At 40.4% G+C, this 18,463-nt stretch overlaps 1 protein-coding gene across 1 annotated transcript in view; it reads left to right on the top strand.

The window, feature by feature from the left end:
* Window positions 1-328: 328 nt before the first annotated feature.
* Window positions 329-18,463, top strand: part of LOC117527801 (transmembrane protein 235) — a 42,807-nt gene continuing 24,672 nt past the window's right edge. Inside the window, exons 1-2 of the mRNA XM_034190298.1 lie at window positions 329-764; window positions 14,142-14,219. Of these exons, the coding sequence (XP_034046189.1) occupies window positions 593-764; window positions 14,142-14,219 (250 nt within the window). The 5' untranslated portion in view covers window positions 329-592. The remainder of the gene's footprint in view (window positions 765-14,141; window positions 14,220-18,463) is intronic.

Genomic DNA, 18,463 nt, shown 5'->3' with positions numbered 1-18,463 from the left:
AATTAACAAGGTGCTGTTTTAAACTACATTTGCAATAAGAAATGTGGCAAACTTGTTTTTGACTGTAAAACGATTGTTTTGAATTGATGATGATGATTCAACAAATTATTTGAACATATGTCCGTGTGTTCCAGGAAAATAATTAATATATTATATGCAAAACTATTATTTGATTAATCACTGAACAAATACTTGACATGTCAATCATGTCTAAAACTAATCATTAATTACTTACAAAGAATATAATCAATTACAACTCCGGCAAGCGTTTTATTTTGAAATCCAGCGCTGTTGTGTGTGATTTTAACTTGACACTGTTCAGAGCGCCACAGCCGCTGCATCCGCAGTCACCTGAAAGAAGCTCGTCTTATTTATTGTCTTTTCCTTTTAAAAGTAAATGAATAATACATGTAACGCGTTTTATTTCTCAGTTAACATCTGAAAGTGTAATAGGGAAACACTTTACAGCGAAAGATGCCATTGGAAAGCTTTTACGCATCACGCGTCCCTGGGCGTTGATCCTCCTGACGAAGAAAATTAAAAAGTAGACAAAATCTTGGTGTTCGTGCACTTGGCGTGCGGACTGTCGATAATGAGGTATGGATTTGTGGTTCTTGCAGCTGGGTTCACAGGTTTGCTCAGTTTCAGCCTCCTCGCTGTGGCAATTGGGACAGATTATTGGTACATAATCGATGTCAATAAACCCAACTACACTGGATCAGAGGACCTAAGTTCACATTCTGGACTGTGGAGGATAAATGAAGGTATGTCAACTCAAACAATCTGTAAGATGCAATGTATCAAATTAATCTCTATGGGTTTTCTGTGCGTAAAGTGCATGTAAAATCCCCACCGTTGCGCACAAATTCAAGCACAAATAACAGTATATGAGTAACTAATTATGATTGAATCTGTACATTCAGATGGAGGTTTAGCCTTGAAAATGTGGATGTCGGTTGACAAACTAGTGTAGGCTCATTCAGAGGACGTGTTAATGAGTGGGTGTCCCTAACCGTGTTTATTATCACAAATCCAAGGCTGTGCTGTTAGTCTTGATTTATTCTTCAGAAGAGCTGCAGGGGACTCAGAGGATCACTGCTCCTCTTTTTCTGACAGGGAAGCTGATATTTCAGTTAGTGAAATAGTGACTAGAGCAGAGGTCTCAAACTGGCTGTTTGGAGGAAAAATAAGGTGTACCAGCCAGGAGTTTGCAGCCACTTGCATGCCTTATTAAAAATCATTCATTTTGCACATCAAAGCTTTACGATTATTGGCTGATTAATTGATTAATTACTTCTACCATCAAAGATGGAGGAGGTTATGTTGTTACCCCTGCTTGATTGTTTGTCTGGTTATGAACAGCCTACAATTGTTCATACATCATTATGAATTTTTTTTTTTTTAACTGAAGATTCATATTCTGATGGGCAAGAAATTATTAAATTTTCAGTGGCAAAGGGCAAATTCAGGAAAAATCTTGGAAAATTTGAAAAATCCCTATCTTTATTTAGGGCCCCTTCACACATAGTACAACGGATGTGCTCAAATTGCGCATGAAGTGCGCATGAAGCAGGAATCGTATGTAATATGTGTAAAATCGTAGCTGCCTGCTGTGTACACCTGTTGCAACAACTATTTGCGCACATCAGACAGAGTGTGCCCTGTGAGAGCCTATCGAACCCCAAATTCCAGGTGACACACACGCACATTTAACACCGCTTGCTTAGAAAATGTGTGGCCATTCGCAATATTAACATCCAGCTCAATCACTTTCGAGCTGGATGTGAAATTTGTCTAAGTGCCCCACGAGTGTGGCTTTGCAAACAGACACAGTGACACATTGGTGTGTGTGCTGAAGTGACAGGGCGTGACTCCACCCACAGGAGCAGCTGTGGAGATCTGTGGTTTGGGACGACCCAGCTGGGGAACACGTACCGTGTTTGGACGGACATGTTCCTGCCAATATCCAGCAACTTCGCACAGCCATTAAAGATGAGTGGACCAAGATTCCACAGGCCACAATTGACAACCTGATCAACTCTATGCGAAGGAGATGTGTTGCACTGCATGAGGCAAATGGTGGTCACACCAGATACTGACTGGTATCCCCCCCAATAAAACAAAACTGCACCTTTCAGAGTGGCCTTTTATTGTGGGCAGTCTAAGGCACACCTGTGCACTAATCATGGTGTCTATTCAGTATTTTGATATGGCACACCTGTGAGGTGGGATGGATTATATCAGCAAAGGAGAAGTGCTCACTATCACAGATTTAGACTGGTTTGCGAACAATATTTGAGGGAAATGGTGATATTGTGTATGTGGAAAAAGGTTTAGATCTTTGAGTTCATCTCATACAAAATGGGAGCAAAAACAAAAGTGTTGCGTTTATATTTTTGTTGCGTGTATATATACGAGGTCTCTTAGATAATAAACCGACCCTTTTATTATTTTTTTTAACTATATGGATTTGAATGACATGCGATTACACCAATCATGCTTGAACCCTCGTGCGCATGCGTGAGTTTTTTCACGCGTGTCGGTGATGTCATTTCCCTGTGGGCAGGCCTTGAGTGAGATGTGGTCCCGCCCTCTCGGCTGAATTCCTTTGTTTCACACGCTGCTCGAGACGGCGCGCGTTGCTTTATCAAAATTTTTTCTGGATCTGTGAGGAATATCCCAGTGGACACTATTCGAGAAATTAGGCTGGTTTTCTGTGAAAAGTTTAACGGCTGATGAGAGATTATGGGGTGTTTCTGTCGGTGTAAGGACTTCCCACGGAGCGGGACGTCCTGCAGCGCTTCCAGGCGCTGTCGTCGGCCTGTTTCGAGCTGAAAACATCCTAATTTAAGGCTTAATTCACCCAGGACGTCGTGAGAGAACAGAGAAGATTCAGAAGAGGCCGGCATGAGGAATTTATGCGGACATTCCACTGTTTAAGGACATTTTTTTAATGAAAGACGTACGCGCAAATTCGCCGAGTCGTTTCCGTGACAACTCGGCAAATCTGTGTGCGCCGCGACAGGAAAAACACCTCCGTGTTGAAAACCATTTGTAGAATTCAGGCGGCTTTTAATGGCTTTCAACAAGTGAGTAACTGAGAAATTGTTTAACAGCTTGGGCATGTTCCAACTTGCCCGTTAAGATTTCCAACGGAGGTGTTTTTCCTGCCACGACCCCCCGCGGTCGGGTCCAGCCCGACGTGCGACTCTGCCCGCACGTTCTTTCATTACAAAATGACCGTTAACAATGGAATGTCCGAATAAACTCCTCATGCCGACTTCTTCTGAAAGTTCTCTGTTCTCTGACGACTTACTGCGTCAACAGAGCCTGAAATGTGGAAGTTTTCAACTTGAAACGGCGAGACGCTGCCGCCTCGAAGCGCAGATCGCCGTCAGGCGCCGTGGACCGTCCTTAAAGCGACACTACCAGACCAAAATCTCTCATCAGCCGTTAAAATTTTTACCGAAAACCAGCTGAATTTATTGAATGGTGTCCACTCAGTTGTGCCTTACAGTTTTGAAAAAAATTTTATCAAACAAAGCAGCAGTCTCTGAGCCATTCCTAAACAATGAAAAAAATCGACGAGCGGGTGGACGACTCCTCACTCAAAGACTGCCCACAGGCGAATGACGTAACCGACAGGCGTGAAAAAACTCTTGCATGCCCACGACGGTTCAAGCATGTCTGATGTAATCACACGTGATTCAAATCCATATGGTTTTTGAAAAAAATAATAAGGTCGGATACTTTTCTAATAGACCTCGTGTGTATATATATATATATATATATATATATATATATATATATATATATATATATATATATATATATATATATATGGTGTCTCAAAAATGCACCCAAAAGTATTTTGACAGCATAATAAAACAAATCAATATTATCAGACATTTTCTGCATGACCATGTGGCTGAAGCATGTCATTTTTCTCCCCAATGCACAATTTTTTTGTTCAGTCTTTCCTTTTTGATGTTTTAACCCTTTATCTGTTACACCACAAGGTCAATGTAACCTCCTCGTCTGAAGTTTCCCAAGAAACAAATCATCTGTCTCCAGTTTCCTCAAGTCTCCTTGCCATTTGCTGGGGAGTTAGTTTGCTTTGAGAGTGAATTTTGTAGGGAAGGGATGCAAGTCAGCCCTGCACAGAACTCAATGATTTTTGTATATATATATATATATATATATATATATATATATATATATATATACACACGCATGACCATGATCTTCCTTTATAAATCATTGGTTGTTTGGATCAGTAATTTCAGCTAAATATATCACATAGCAGACAAACACAGTGATATTTGAGAAGTGAAATGAAGTTTCTAGGATTTACAGAAAGTGTGCAATAATTATTTAAACAAAATCAGACAGGTGCATAAATTTGGGCACCCCAAGAGAAAAAAATACATCAGTATTTAGTAGATCCTCCTTTCGCAGAAATAACAGCACCTAAACACTTCCTATAGTTTCCAATGAGAGTCTGAATTCTGGGTGAAGGTATTTTGGACCATTCTTTTTTACAAAACATCTTCAGTTCAGTCAGGATTGTGGGTTTTCAAGCACAGACAGCCTGTCCAAATGTGCTTTAGCATACCTCAAGTGACTGCTGCGTGTATGCAGAAAAGGCTTCCTCTGCATTACAGCATCGTACAGCATCTCCTTGTGGAAAGTGTGCTGTATAAAACCCCAATTCCAGTGAAGTTGGGATGTTGTGTGAAATGTAAATAAAAACAGAATACGATTTGCAAATCCTCTTCAACCTATATTCAGTTTTATACATCACAAAGACAAGATATTTAATGTTCAGACTGACAAACTTTATTGTTTTTGTACAAATATTTGCTCATTTTGAAATGGATGCTTGCAACACGTTTAAAAAAAAAAAAAATGGGACAGTGGTATGTTTACCACAGTGTTACATCACCTTTTCTTCTAACAACTCTCAATAAGCGTTTGTGAACTGTGCATTAGCAGCTGTCTGTTTGCTGTGCCAACACGCTATTTTCAAGTTCCAGTAGTGGTGAGGAATGAGACTGAGCAAGACGTATACCTACCACCAAAGACAGTCATAGCAGAGCTGGGAGCCTATGAATGTTATCATCTCAGAGCAACATGTGACCGCCCTCTCATGCCTGAAGCCTGCCATTCAGGCAGGGCGCCCTCTGGTGGTGGGCCAGCAGTACCTCCTCTTCTGGCGGCCCACACAACAGGGCCATCCTTAAAGCGGCAGTAACACTCCTTAATCTGTATAATCCCCATAAAATCGTCCCTGAAAGCCATATTAATTTTCCGAACGGTGTCCACCTGAAGGTCTCTCACAGTTTCTGGAAAAAAATTGATGCAGCAAAGCTCCAAATCGTTCAGACATTTATTCGCAATAAAAATCCGACGAGAGGGGTGGACCAGTGCTCACACAAAGCCTGCTCACAGGCGAATGACGCAACCTACAGGCGTGAAAAAACTCACGCATGCGCACGAAGGTTAAAGCTTGTCTGATGCAATCACACATGATTCAAATCCATATGGTTTTTGAAAAAAATAAAAAGGTCCGATACTTTTCTAACAGACCTCGTACACAGTATCTCAGACGCATTAAATCCAACATCTAACACTAGTTCTATCGTTCACGTGGTTTGCATGCAGTGGGATGTGCATGGATTTAAGGGGGGAAGGTGTAACCCTGGCTAACATAACAATAAACATCATATTAATTCACCCTCCGTAACGCCCTACATGCTCATGCAGCGTCAGTCACATGACCACTCTTGACCAATTGCGCATTGCACAGCCTGTACTTAAGCTGCCCCTTGCAAGCTTCCCATCAGATGTGTGGGGGGAGGCTGTGTCGACAGCTTGTACAGGTGAGTGTATGAAGACTTTTCCAAACTTTTAACTATTGCGCTTTGTTTTAGGCCTTCCACTAAAACCTGGTTATTGTAATGTTTTAGATGTGTCTACTGCGCTGGAGAGAGTCCGTGCTGCCACCGTGTGTGGTTTGCCTGAGGAACTGGTGAGTGTTGAATGAATGTGATGTTAGCATGCTAAGCTAGCGGCACCTAGCATTAGCATCGGGAGCTACAAACAACTGAGTCATTTCTCTTGTGCTTTACTTGTGGAGTCTACAATTTGGCTTTATATTGTGTAGTATATTTTGCACAAGTTAAAGGGTGTTAATATGCATCAGAGTTGAAACAGCACTGTGAATTATTTATTGAATGTTGCATGCAAAAAGGACGCAGATTGTATTTATAGCATTCAGGCTATCTATTGAATGTTGTTATATTGGTAGATTATTCATTTACTTTTCTTTGTAATTTGAAATTTTTTGAATGTGTACACTAAAGATGGAATTACTTAATATGTTGTGGGAAGCTAAGGTTAAACAGCCTGCTATGACAATACATAATTTTTACTGGTCCTGGTTACATACACAGGCCAAGTGGTTCTCTTTGGAGAAGGATGGCGAGCTGAAGAAACAACGGCTGGGAGCCTAGGACCTCTTACCGTACTGTCATAGCCACCCCACTATTCTCAACCCATCTGAGTGCTTATCCATGCACAACCTTTCCCTGTGGACAATATCATGGACAATTTATAAACTCAACTTGCTCACTTAACCCCCGTGGGTTTGCACTCGGATGGACTTGTAGAACCTTCTGGGATTATTATTTTGTGGTATCATGTTCAACTCAAGAAATACTTAAAGTGCCCTTAGATCATAAAACCGGTTCAGCTTCTGCAGTTGTAAATATTTCTTTTTTTTCCTTCCTCTAATGTCTTGTAAATATATATATTTTTTCATAATACGTGGTACTTGCACCAATCTAAATTATTTGTGTATTGTCTTTGATCACTGTTCACCAGTTACCAAAGTCGAACTTAGTCTTCTGATAGCCCAACTTCATCTTTCTGTCAAACCTTATATTAATAACCCATTAATATTATCTAGCAAGTCCTAAGCACCCGCTACTTCTGCTTATTTCAGCAAGACAATGCCAAGCCACATTCTGCACGTGTTACACCAGCGTGACTTCGTAGTAAAAGAGTGCAGGTACTAGACTGGCCTGCCTGCAGTCCAAACCTGTCGCCCATTGAAAATGTGTGGCACGTTATGAAGCAAAAAATACGACAACGGAGACACCAGACCGTTAAGTAACTGAAGTCGTACATCAAGCAAGAATGGGAAAGAATTCCACCTACAAAGCTTCAACAATTAGTGTCCTCAGTTCCCAAATGCTTATTGAGTGTTGTTAGAAGGAAAGGTGATGTAACACAGTGGTAAACATACCACCGTCCCAGCTTTTTTGAAATGCGTTGCAGGCATCCATTTCAAAATGAGCAAATATTTGCACAAACACAGCCATATTCCAAAATGGATGTTCTTTGTTTTTCCTGAAAATTCTACACACAATACCCCATAATGACAATGTGAAAAGTTTTTTTGCAAATTTATTAAAAATAAAGTAAGTCGGACTCATTTACGGTGGGGGTTGACCTTTCTCAGGGCTATACCTTGTCACCAGTCCTGTTTGTGATATTCATGGACAGGATATCAAGGCATAGTCAGAGTGAGGAAGGTTTCCACTTTGGTGGGCTCAGGGTGTCATCACTGCTTTTTGCAGATGATTCTGCCTGTGACCTCCAACACTCACTGGATTCACAGCTGAGTGTGAAGCGGCTGGGATGAGGATCAGCACCTCTAAATCTGAGGCCATGGTTCTCAGCAGGAAACTGATGGATTGCCAACTCCGGGTAGGGAATGTGGTCTTGCCCCAAGTGAAGGAGTTCAAGTACTGCAGCGTCTTGTTCACAAGTGAGGGGACAATGGTGCGTGATATTGGCCGGATAATCGGTGCAGCAGGGGCGGTGTTGCATTCACTCTACCGTACTGTTGTCATGAAAAATGAGCTGAGCCAAAAGGCAAAGTGCTTGATCTACTGGTCAATCTTCGTTCCTGTTCTCACCTATGGCCATGAGGGTTTGGTCATAACCGAACGATGTAGATCGCAGGTACAAGTGGCCAAAATGGGCTTCCTCTGGAAGGTGGCTGGTGTCTCCCTTAGAGATAAGGTGAGAAGCTCGGTCATCCATAAGAAGGTCTACTTTGAGCCACTGCTCCTTCATGTTGAAAGGAGTCAGCTGAGGTGGTTTGGGCATCTGGTTTAACGAAGCCTCCTGGGCTCCACCCTAAGGAGGTGTTGCAGGCATGTCCAGCTGGGAGGAGACCCCGGGGAAGACCCAGGACTAGGTGGAGAGATTATATCTCCACACTGGCCTGGGAACGCCTCAGGATCCCTCAGTCAGAGGTGGCCGATGTGGCCCATGAAAAGGAAATTTGGGGTGCCCTGCTGTAGGTGTTGCCCCTGCGAGCCGATCCCGGATAAGTGATTAAAGATGAATGAGAGTGAGTATTTAAAATAAAAAAAAAAACTAAGAAATCACATGTACATATTCAAAGCTTTTGCCATGAAGCTCAAAATTGAGCTGAGGTGCATCCAAGACGACTTGAGGCTGTCATTGCTGCCAAAGGCACATCAACAAAGTATTGAGCAAAGGGTGTGAATACTTACGTACCCGTGGTTTCTTCATTTTTCATGAACTTTTTTCATGTTGTCATTGTGGGGTGTTGTGAGTAGAATTTTGAGGGAAAACTTAATTTACTCCATTTTGGAATGAGGCTATAACATAACAAAATGTGGAAAAAGTGAAGCTATGTGAATACTTTCTAGATGCACTATGTATATCATATGTGTATCTCATATATATCCAATCCTGTTCCTAATCACTAATCTCTGATCTTGATTTATTTTATGCTGTAATCATGATTGCTGGTTACTTAAGGAATCCGGATCAAACAACAGGCTCATCCCTTGAATCTGTTTCCTTTAAAGCAACAGATGGAGACATGATGATGGTCATGTTCAAAGATCAGCAATCAGGATCACAGCTGTGTGACTAGGATCAAATATAAGCAATGAGAATAAACCATCAGGATTCAAGCTCAGCTATAGCATCAAAGGCCAGGAACAGAAGTCAGCAAATTGGATGACAACTCTTTGATAAGGATGAAATGACAGAATCAAAGCTGAATGATCAGTATCAACACTCAGCAATTAGATTAATAAATGAATGACCGGGATCAAAGATCACTGATTAGGATCAAAGGTAATCAATCGAAATAAAAGATAAGCAGCCAAGATCAGAGGTCAGCAATTGCAATCAAACCTTTGTGATCAGGATGAAACTTCAGGAACAAAACTAAAAGATCAGGATCAAAGATCATCAATCAGGATCAAAGCTTCATAATCAGGCTCAGCGGTAACTGATTAAGATCAAAGGTCATCAAATACAACCAAAGTTCAATAATAATGCTCAAATATCAGCAATCAGGATCAAAGATCAGATTCAAACATTGACAAACCTCTGTGATCAGGATAAAAAAAAAAAATCAAAATAAAAGCTGAGAGAGCATAATCAATCACTGATCAGGATCCAAAATTAACTGTCAAGATGAAAGGTCACTGAATAAGATCAAATGCTGTCAGTTAGGATCAAAGATCAGCAATCAGGAGCAGGTCAGGATCCAAAAATATTAGAGATCAAAGAAATAGCCCTCTTACAATGTAAAGGAAGAGATCTAAGGAATATGTTAGACACATAAACATACGAGGTCTGTTAGAAAAGTAACGGACCTTTTTATTTTTTGCAAAAACTATATGGATTTGAATCGTGTGATTGCATCAGCCAAGCTTGAACCTTCGTGCGCATGCGTGAGTTTTTTCACGCCTGTCAGTTGCGTCATTCGCCTGTGAGGACACCTTGTGGGAGGAGTGGTCCAGCCCCCTCGTCGGATTTTCATTGTCAGGAAATTGGCTGATCGACTGCCGCTTTGCTTCATCAAATTTTTTTCAGAAAGTGTGAGAGACAGCCAAGTGGAAACCATTTGGAAAATTCAGATGGCTTTCGGTGAAGATCTTATGGGGATCACACAGATTAAGGACAATTACAACTGGATTAAAGACGGCCCACAGCGGCGGATGGCGCACCGAGCGGTGATCGACAGGCTCAAATGACCAGATCATTTCCAAAGTGAACACTTTGTTGATCTGGGACGTTGTCTGACTACCAGAGAAATGGCAAGACAGCTGGACATAGCACTTTTTCGGCACATTCCACTGTTACAGGAGTTTTTGTAATGGAAAGAGGAGCGGAGAAATTCGCCATGGAGCCGCTCATGGCGCGGGACGAAAGCACCTCCGTGTTGGTCTCACAGGACAAGCCCTAACATGCCCAGCTCTTGCACCATTCGGAAAATTCAGACGGCTTTTGGTGGCTTTTCAGTCGTGTGCAGTGGTGTCAAAAGTACACACATTTGTTACTTAAGTAGAAGTATAGATACTGCAGTTTAAAAACACTCTGGTAAAAGTTGAAGTATCAACTTGACCTCTTTACTCAAGTAAAAGTGAAAAAGTATGTACTCCAAAACCTACTTAAAGTATAAAAGTATAAAGTAACCTTAAAAAAAAAAAAAAAGGTAGATGCCACTATATGAATTGAAAGCTTAATTTAAAAACTGATTCGTTCTACATGTGGCCCAAGACCCAAAACCCAAAATTACCCTCCAACACCACCTGCACGAAAATGTTTCAATTCTAGAAGCTCTGAAATGCAATCTGGGACTATTCCAGACAATAAACTGCAGTGAGTGTAGCATCCATTTAGTGAGAAAAAAAAAAACTTTCCTTATTCAGATTCATTCCAGTAGTATTCTGCTCTTACTAGGATGCAGCAGTTTTCTAGTTTGGCAGATAGTTCTGGAGGAAATCACTGAAGAAATTAACACATTGAAAATATGGTTTGACCTGAAACAAACTGTCATTAAACTTAAATAAAACAGGGATGAAATGGAGGTGTAAGAGTCACTAGGTGTTCACAGGAAACATTTATTTCTGTATGTATGTATGTTCATTGTTAGTTGCTTTTATATTTTATTTTCTGTTGTGTTTCTATTCAGGTTCTTTTTGTTTCTTTCTCTGAAATTGTATATAATAATTATCATTAAATTATTAATATATAAACAAAAATAAATTTAAGAAATATTACAATTTGAAAACAAATGCACCCGAACGTGAAGACAGCTGGAACTGCTTCATGCTAACTTTTAACATTGAAAATGCCATAGACATGCTAACGTATTAGCGTCGCTCCCATTTTTAAGTTATAAAATACATCTATCAACTGTTTCAGAAGACCATAACAGGTCGGTTTAACATAGAAAAGGTAAATAATACTCACAGAAGTATGCTCTTTAGGGTTTTAGCGGGGGAAAATTAAGCGAAAGAAAGAATAAATGAAACAGTAGGTTGAAGCATTGCTTCAATCTGCAAACCACTGCTTCGACTGGTTCAAAATCCATTCCTTTATCTTCATTGATCCATGTTTCTGATATAGCAATTATGTTAATTTTTTTTTAAATTGACTTAAATATTCTTTAATGTTGTTAAAGTTTGCATACAGACTTCTGCTGTTGAAATGGATTATTGATAATTTGTTATCCGTTTTAATGATCCGATTAAACTGTTCATCTGTATAATAGCAACAACTGTCATTGATATTTGAGAAGAAATTATTGTCCGGGTCTATATCATGCTCCAAGTCCAGTACATTGTGGTCTGTGTATTTAAATGTTCTCAGTTCTAGTTTTCCATGATCAGCAATCCTGTGAGTTATATCCTTCTTGTCTCCAGATGTAGATGATGTAGTAGATGAATAGGTTCCTCTGGTCTGTGTCATGGTGTTGTGATGTGTTTGTGTCCTCATACCTTATTGGTTGTATTTGTCCAGTTCCTTGATGTTCCTGATTACCATAACCTTCGCTTGTTCTGGTGTTCCGTTCAGTTTGATGAATGTTTTGCAGTTGGATGTGCATGTCTGTTGAATTTTTCCCTGATTTTTTTAAGAGACAAGCTTTCTTGGCGATGTCTGCGTTTCTTTTGGTCAGATGTTCATTGATGAATACGTTTGTTCCTTTGAGTTTCCGTCCCTGTTTTAACAATGCCATTTTATGTTTTCTGTTGACAAACCTCATTATAACTGCTCGCTTGTCTCCATCCTCTGTCCTGGGCAGGGGGTGGCACGCTTCAATGTTATTACAGTCCATTTGAATATCTTTAGATTGCAGGAAGTCAGCCACCTGTTGTTCCACTGAGCTGGCCTCCTGCTCACTGGCCTCCCCTCCGCTGTCTTCTGACACCGCCCGTGCGTAGGATTGAGGTTTAATATGAATTCCTGTAATAATAACGTCGTTCATCCTTGTGTACTGTTCCAACTCTGCAACACGGTTCTCCAGGTACACCAGACACCGGTCTTTCTCGGCATTCTGGATCCGGAGAGCCTTCACTTCTTCCACCAGCTCCATAATGGATTTCTGCTGCATTTTAACAACAGAGATTTCCTCAGACAAAAAGTCCAGGGACTTATTGATATCGTCTCCCTCCTCCGCCGTCAGTGCCTTCTTCGGACCCATGGTCAGATAAATCCGCGCTGGCACCTCGGTAAAGCCGCGCCGGTGGATGTGCGCTGGCGCCTCGAGCTTCCGGTGGATGTGCGCTGAGGTGTCAGCGCATATCCACCGGCGCTGGAGCCAAGAGTAACGAGGCTGTTTGTTTTAAAAATGTAAGGAATAGAAAGTACAGATACTTGTGTGAAAATGTAATAAGTAGAAGTCGGAAGTAGGCAGAAAAATAAGTAATGGAGTAAAGTATAGATACCTAAAAAGTGTACTTAAGTACAGTAACGAAGTATTTGTACTTCGTTACTTGACACCTCTGGTCGTGTGACTATCCGAGAAATTGTGGACGAGCTGGACATGCCACAACATGTCCTGTGAGGCTTCATCATGGCGTTGCTTTTTGTTCTGTGCCCTGCGCCTCCGTCCCAACGCGCGAATTCCTCCGCACGTCTTTTCATGACAAAAACTCCTGTAACAGTGGAATGTGCCGAAAAAGTGCTATGTCCAGCTGTCTTGCCATTTCTCTGGTAGTCAGACGACATCCCAGATCAACAAAGTGTTCACTTTGGAAATGATCTGACGTTTGAGCCTGTCGATCGCCGCTCGGTGCGCGGCGCACCATCCGCCGCTGTGGGCCGTCTGTAATCCAGTTGTAATTGTCCTTAATCTGTGTGATCCCCATAAGATCTTCACCGAAAGCCATCTGAATTTTCCAAATGGTTTCCACTTGGCTGTCTCTCACACTTTCTGAAAAAATTTTGATGAAGCAAAGCGGCAGTCGATCAGCCAATTTCCCGACAATGAAAATCCGACGAGGGGGCTGGACCACTCCTCCCACAAGGCGTGCTCACAGGCGAATGACGCAACCGACAAGTGTGGAAAAAACTCACACATGCGCACGAAGGTTCAAGCTTGGCTGATGCAATCACACATGATTCAAATCCATATAGTTTTTGCAAAAAATAAAAAGGTCCATTACTTTTCTAACAGACCTCGTACACTTGTTGAACTTTGGTCAGTGTTTATTTTTTCTCTCTCTCAATGAAATTTTAAAACCCATACAACTTAGAAATAATGGGACCTTATTTTTTATATTGTTTGTTTAACTGTCCCAGTACTCAACGTATTGTAAGTGAACCTTTTACCTGAGTGACTATAATAAACAGCTTTGTCTGTGCAATAGCAGATCCATAACCAATGTGGTGCTTTTTTTTCCTGTGTGATGAATGCAGCTGCACATAGCTGACATCTGTACAAGCTCCTGCAGGCAGCTGCAGGCACACAGAAGGAGGCTACACAGTCAGACTTCCCAAACAGCTGCCCAAATGTGCTTGGTGGCAGCTTGGCTTTGGCTTCAGGAGGCTTCAATTTATTCCTCCAGATGCTCAGAGGTTGTGCAGCAAATGCTAAGCAACGAGTTGACATATTGCTTGAAGTTCATGTCCTGACGAAAGTAGATCATACAAAAAATGTTGACGCAAAGCTGTCGAGTTAAGAGCCAATGCTAGTTTGCTGCAGATGTTCATTTAAATGAGAAATGTGTGAAACTTAGATGTTTGCATGCTATATTTTAGGGTGTGTCACCACCTTTTTCTCTGACCTTTTTCAGGAAAAAACAGGAGTTCTGTCATCCACTCATTCACAGCAAATTTATCCAGCCTGTCGGAGACAGAAAGGAACCTTCTTGGTAAGTGACTTTATCAGCTGACACTGAAGTTGAACAGTGACTTTAATACAGTGTTTCCTTGGAAATGATCAGCCTATATATCATCTGAAAACAATCATGTTGACAAGCAACACCAGCCATGAGCAGCTGCTGACTTGTGGCGCGACAGAGGCCTCACCTTTAATGAGTCTGGCCCTCCGATATATTACAGAGACAAAGAAAATCGTTTCTTTTGCTCATGAGTATAACAGAGGCTTCTTTATTCGAGCAAAATGCTAAATATACAAATACTTTGCCAATAAGGGCAAGGGACACAACTGTAAGTTGACGTTTGGCTGTCAGCAAGTATGGTAAGTCTTATTTTTGCCAAAACTTCACCTTGTTACACATTTGAGCAGCTTTTGTCACCATCTAGTGGGTAATGTGAGCATTTTAGGGCGTGTGGTACATTTCCTACTTGAAACATCAAAGTCAGTAAGAAATGTATTTATAAATGTCAGAAATGTATGATTTTTTTTTTTTTACATGCATGCCTTTAGATATACAATATTCCTCATGAAAAAAAAATTAATTTCTGACTTTAGTGGTTCTTGAGTTTTGGCACGCGGAATGTTTTGCAGTACGGATGGATGGATGGAAAGATGAACAGAAGGACAGCAATTTTTCTTGACAAACAGAACTTACATTTGTGAATAATCTATCTACAAAGCAAGATGTGTGTGTGTGTGGCACTTGCATATCTCTCTGACTGTTTGTCAGATTGCCCTCAGCTTTCGGATATGGCTTGCGCATGGAACAATGATGTGCATTCTTTATTATGAAAAATTTTCAGATTCATTTTCAAAGACTTTATTTTGAAGTCATCATCAGTATTGGCACAAGGCAGAACATTCTGCCAGCTTCGACAAAGATCATCAACAAAGATGAGTGACTCTCTGCCTTAAATAGATGCCTGTCTCTAACGCGTTCACGGAGGAGAGACGGAAGAAATAAATTAAAGAAATAAATAATACATAAACACTCAGAGATATGCGAGCCACAGACACACAGACAGACACACAGGCGCTTCTTGCTTTATAGATAGATACAGCAAGTACTTTCTTTTGAGATATGCGAGCCACAGACACGCAGATGCTTCTTGCTTTATTATCACAAGGCGGAACGTTCTCACACGCCAGCTTCAACAATGATCGCCAACAAAGCTCCCATTTTTCTATAGGAATACACAGTTCCTACAGGCACTGCACTATTACTTAGAAATTAAAATAAACAACTGAATCATGTCACCACTTTTTTTTTTAACACATTTATTTTTGGTGGTCTCCTTCGTCTTTTGTGAAAACCAGATTGCATTTAATCATGTCCTTGCAATAATTTTTTTTAAAACTAGATAGTCTGTGTGAAATCAGTTTTGCTGTTGTCAGTGGCTTACAACTTGATAATTTATTAGTTTGTGTAAATAAACAGAAAAAAAATCACATTATTTTTGTACTCAGAATGTTAGGCCATTTAAATTTTGATTTACTGTTGTCCCACTAAATAAAAATAATTATTAAAAAAATAAATATAAAAACATTCCAAGCATTTGCACAATAATGTGTTTTTATGAACATATAAAAAACAATGCATTTTTTAAAATTAAATGCATGTTAATCACACACTCATCTTAAACCGCTTAGTCCAATTAAGGGTCGTGGGGGGCTGGAGCCTATCCCAGCAGTCACAGAGCGCGAGGCGGGGTACACCCAGGACAGGACGCCAGTCTGTCACAGGGCCAAGTATGTTAATCGAAAATGTAAAATTTAATTATATTTGTAAACAAATATAGCTATATTAAATAAATATATTTATTTTTATTATATTACTGCAATTAAATTTACTTACATTTTTTATTTCTTTGTTTTATTAGTATGAAGGACCTCAGTGAGTTGCTACTACAATATTATTATTATTCATTCATTCATTTTCTATGAATGATTCAATGAATAATAAGAGCTTATTGCAGTTACAGGTCACAGGGAAGCTGGAGCCTATCCCAGCAGTCATAGGGCAATATGCAGGATACACCCCGGACAGGGCGCCAGTCTATCGCAGGGTCACATATGGACAAACACATTCACAGCTGGGGTCAATTTAAAGTTTTCAATTCACTTAATCTGCATGTCTGTGGAAGTGGGAGGACACCAGAGCACCTGGAGGGAACCCATGCGAACACGGAGAAAACATGCAAAAGCTGCCCTCCGAATGGTCTAATAAATTAAAAAGATTAAGTAGCGTAAATTCCAAATTTTAAGAAAACGTGCTACTTACTTGAATATTTCAACTTTGTGTAATATGGTGTTGCTTTTTGAGTAAATGAAACTCTGAACTTTTGAGTGACTTGAACTAATTGTACAACCCCAATTCCAATGAAGTTTGGACGTTGTATAAAATGTAAATAAAAACAGAATACAATGATTTACAAATCCTGTTCAACCTATATTCAATTGAATACACCACAAAGCTAAGATATTTAATGTTCAAACTGATTAACTTTATTGTTTTTGTGCAAATATTTGCTCATTTTGAAACGGATGCCTGCAACACATTTCAAAAAAGCTGGGACAGTGGTATGTTTACCACTGCGTTATATTACCTTTCCTTCTAACAACACTCAATAAGTGTTTGGGAACTGAGGACACGAATTGTTGAAGATTTGTAGGTGGAATTCTTTCCCATTCTTGCTTGAGGTACGACTTCATTTGTTCAACAGTCCGGGGTCTCCATTGTCATATTTTGCGCTTCATAATGCGCCACAGGTCTGGACTGCAGGCAGGCCAGTCTAGTACCTGCACTCTTTTACTATGACGCCACGCTGTTGTAACACGTGCAGAATGTGGCTTGACATTGTCTTGCTGAAATAAGCAGGGACGTCCCTGAAAAAGACGTTGCTTGGATGGCAGCATGTGCTGCTCCAAAACCTGGATGTAGCTTTCAGCACTGATTGTGCCATCACAGATGTGTAAGTTGGCCATGCCATTGGCACTAACACACCCCCATACCATCATAGATGTTGGCTTTTGAACTATGCACTGGTAACAATCTGGATGGACTTTTCCTCTTTTGTCTGGAGGACACAACATCCATGATTTCCAAAAACAATTTGAAATATGGACTCATCAGACCACAACACACTTTTCCAGTTTGCATCTGTCCATTTCAAATGAGTTCAGGCCCAGAGAAGGCAGCAGTGTTTCTGGATGTTGATGTATGGCTTTCGCTTTGCATGGTAGAGTTTTAACTTGCACTTGTAGATGTAGCGACTAACTGTGTTAACTGACAATGGTTTTCTGAAGTGTTCCTGAGCCCACGCAGCAAGATCCTTGATTTGATCGTTTTTTAATGCAGTGCCACCTGAGGGAACAAAGGTAATGGGCATTCAATATTGGTTTTCGGCCATGCCACTTACGTGTAGAAAGTTCTTCAGATTCTCTGAATCTTCTGATTATATTATGGACTGTAGATGATAGAATCCATAAATTCCTTGCAATTGAACATTGAGAAACATTGTTCCTAAACTGTTGGACTATTTTTTCACACAGTTGTTCACAAAGTGGTGATCCTTTGCCCCATCTTTGCTTGTGAGCTGAGCTTTCTGGAGATGCTCCTTTTATACCCAATCATGACACTCACCTGTTTCCAATTAGGTGTTCTTTGAGCATTCGTCAACTTTTCCAGTCTTTTGTTGCCCCGTCCCAACTTTTTTGAAACATTCATTCATTTCAAAATGAGCAAATATTTGCACAAAAACAATAAAGTTTATCAGTTTTAGCATTAAGTATCTTGTCTTTGTGGTATATTCAATTGAATATAGGTTGAAGAGGATTTGCAAATCATTGTATTCTGTTTTATTTACATTTTACACAACATCCCAACTTCACTGGAATTGGGGTTGTATATTAAGTAAGCAAAACTTCAAAGCATAACTTAAAAGAATTAAGCAATTAAATATGAAAAAATTTGAGTTGACTTAATGAACACTTTAGCAGGGCTAGTGGCCAAACAGTGGTTTGTGTGCTTGGTTTAGGTGCAGAAGGTTCCTTGTCCGGCCAATGTGGCAAGGATAACACTGGTGTAAAACTTGTGCCAGATCCACCTCGGATCTGCTGTTGTTACCCCGAGTGGAAAAATGATGGAGCAGCTGAAGAGACTTACTTTTACTTAATGAACACTTTAATTTAATTGCAATCTTGAGGTACAAGTAGCATATAATCAAAACTTTTAAG

The sequence above is a fragment of the Thalassophryne amazonica genome, chromosome 16 (genome assembly GCF_902500255.1).
Source record: "Thalassophryne amazonica chromosome 16, fThaAma1.1, whole genome shotgun sequence".
Classification (NCBI taxonomy): domain Eukaryota; kingdom Metazoa; phylum Chordata; class Actinopteri; order Batrachoidiformes; family Batrachoididae; genus Thalassophryne; species Thalassophryne amazonica.
Note: the sequence above shows the minus strand (reverse complement) of the source record. Positions and strands in the feature narration are given on the sequence as shown.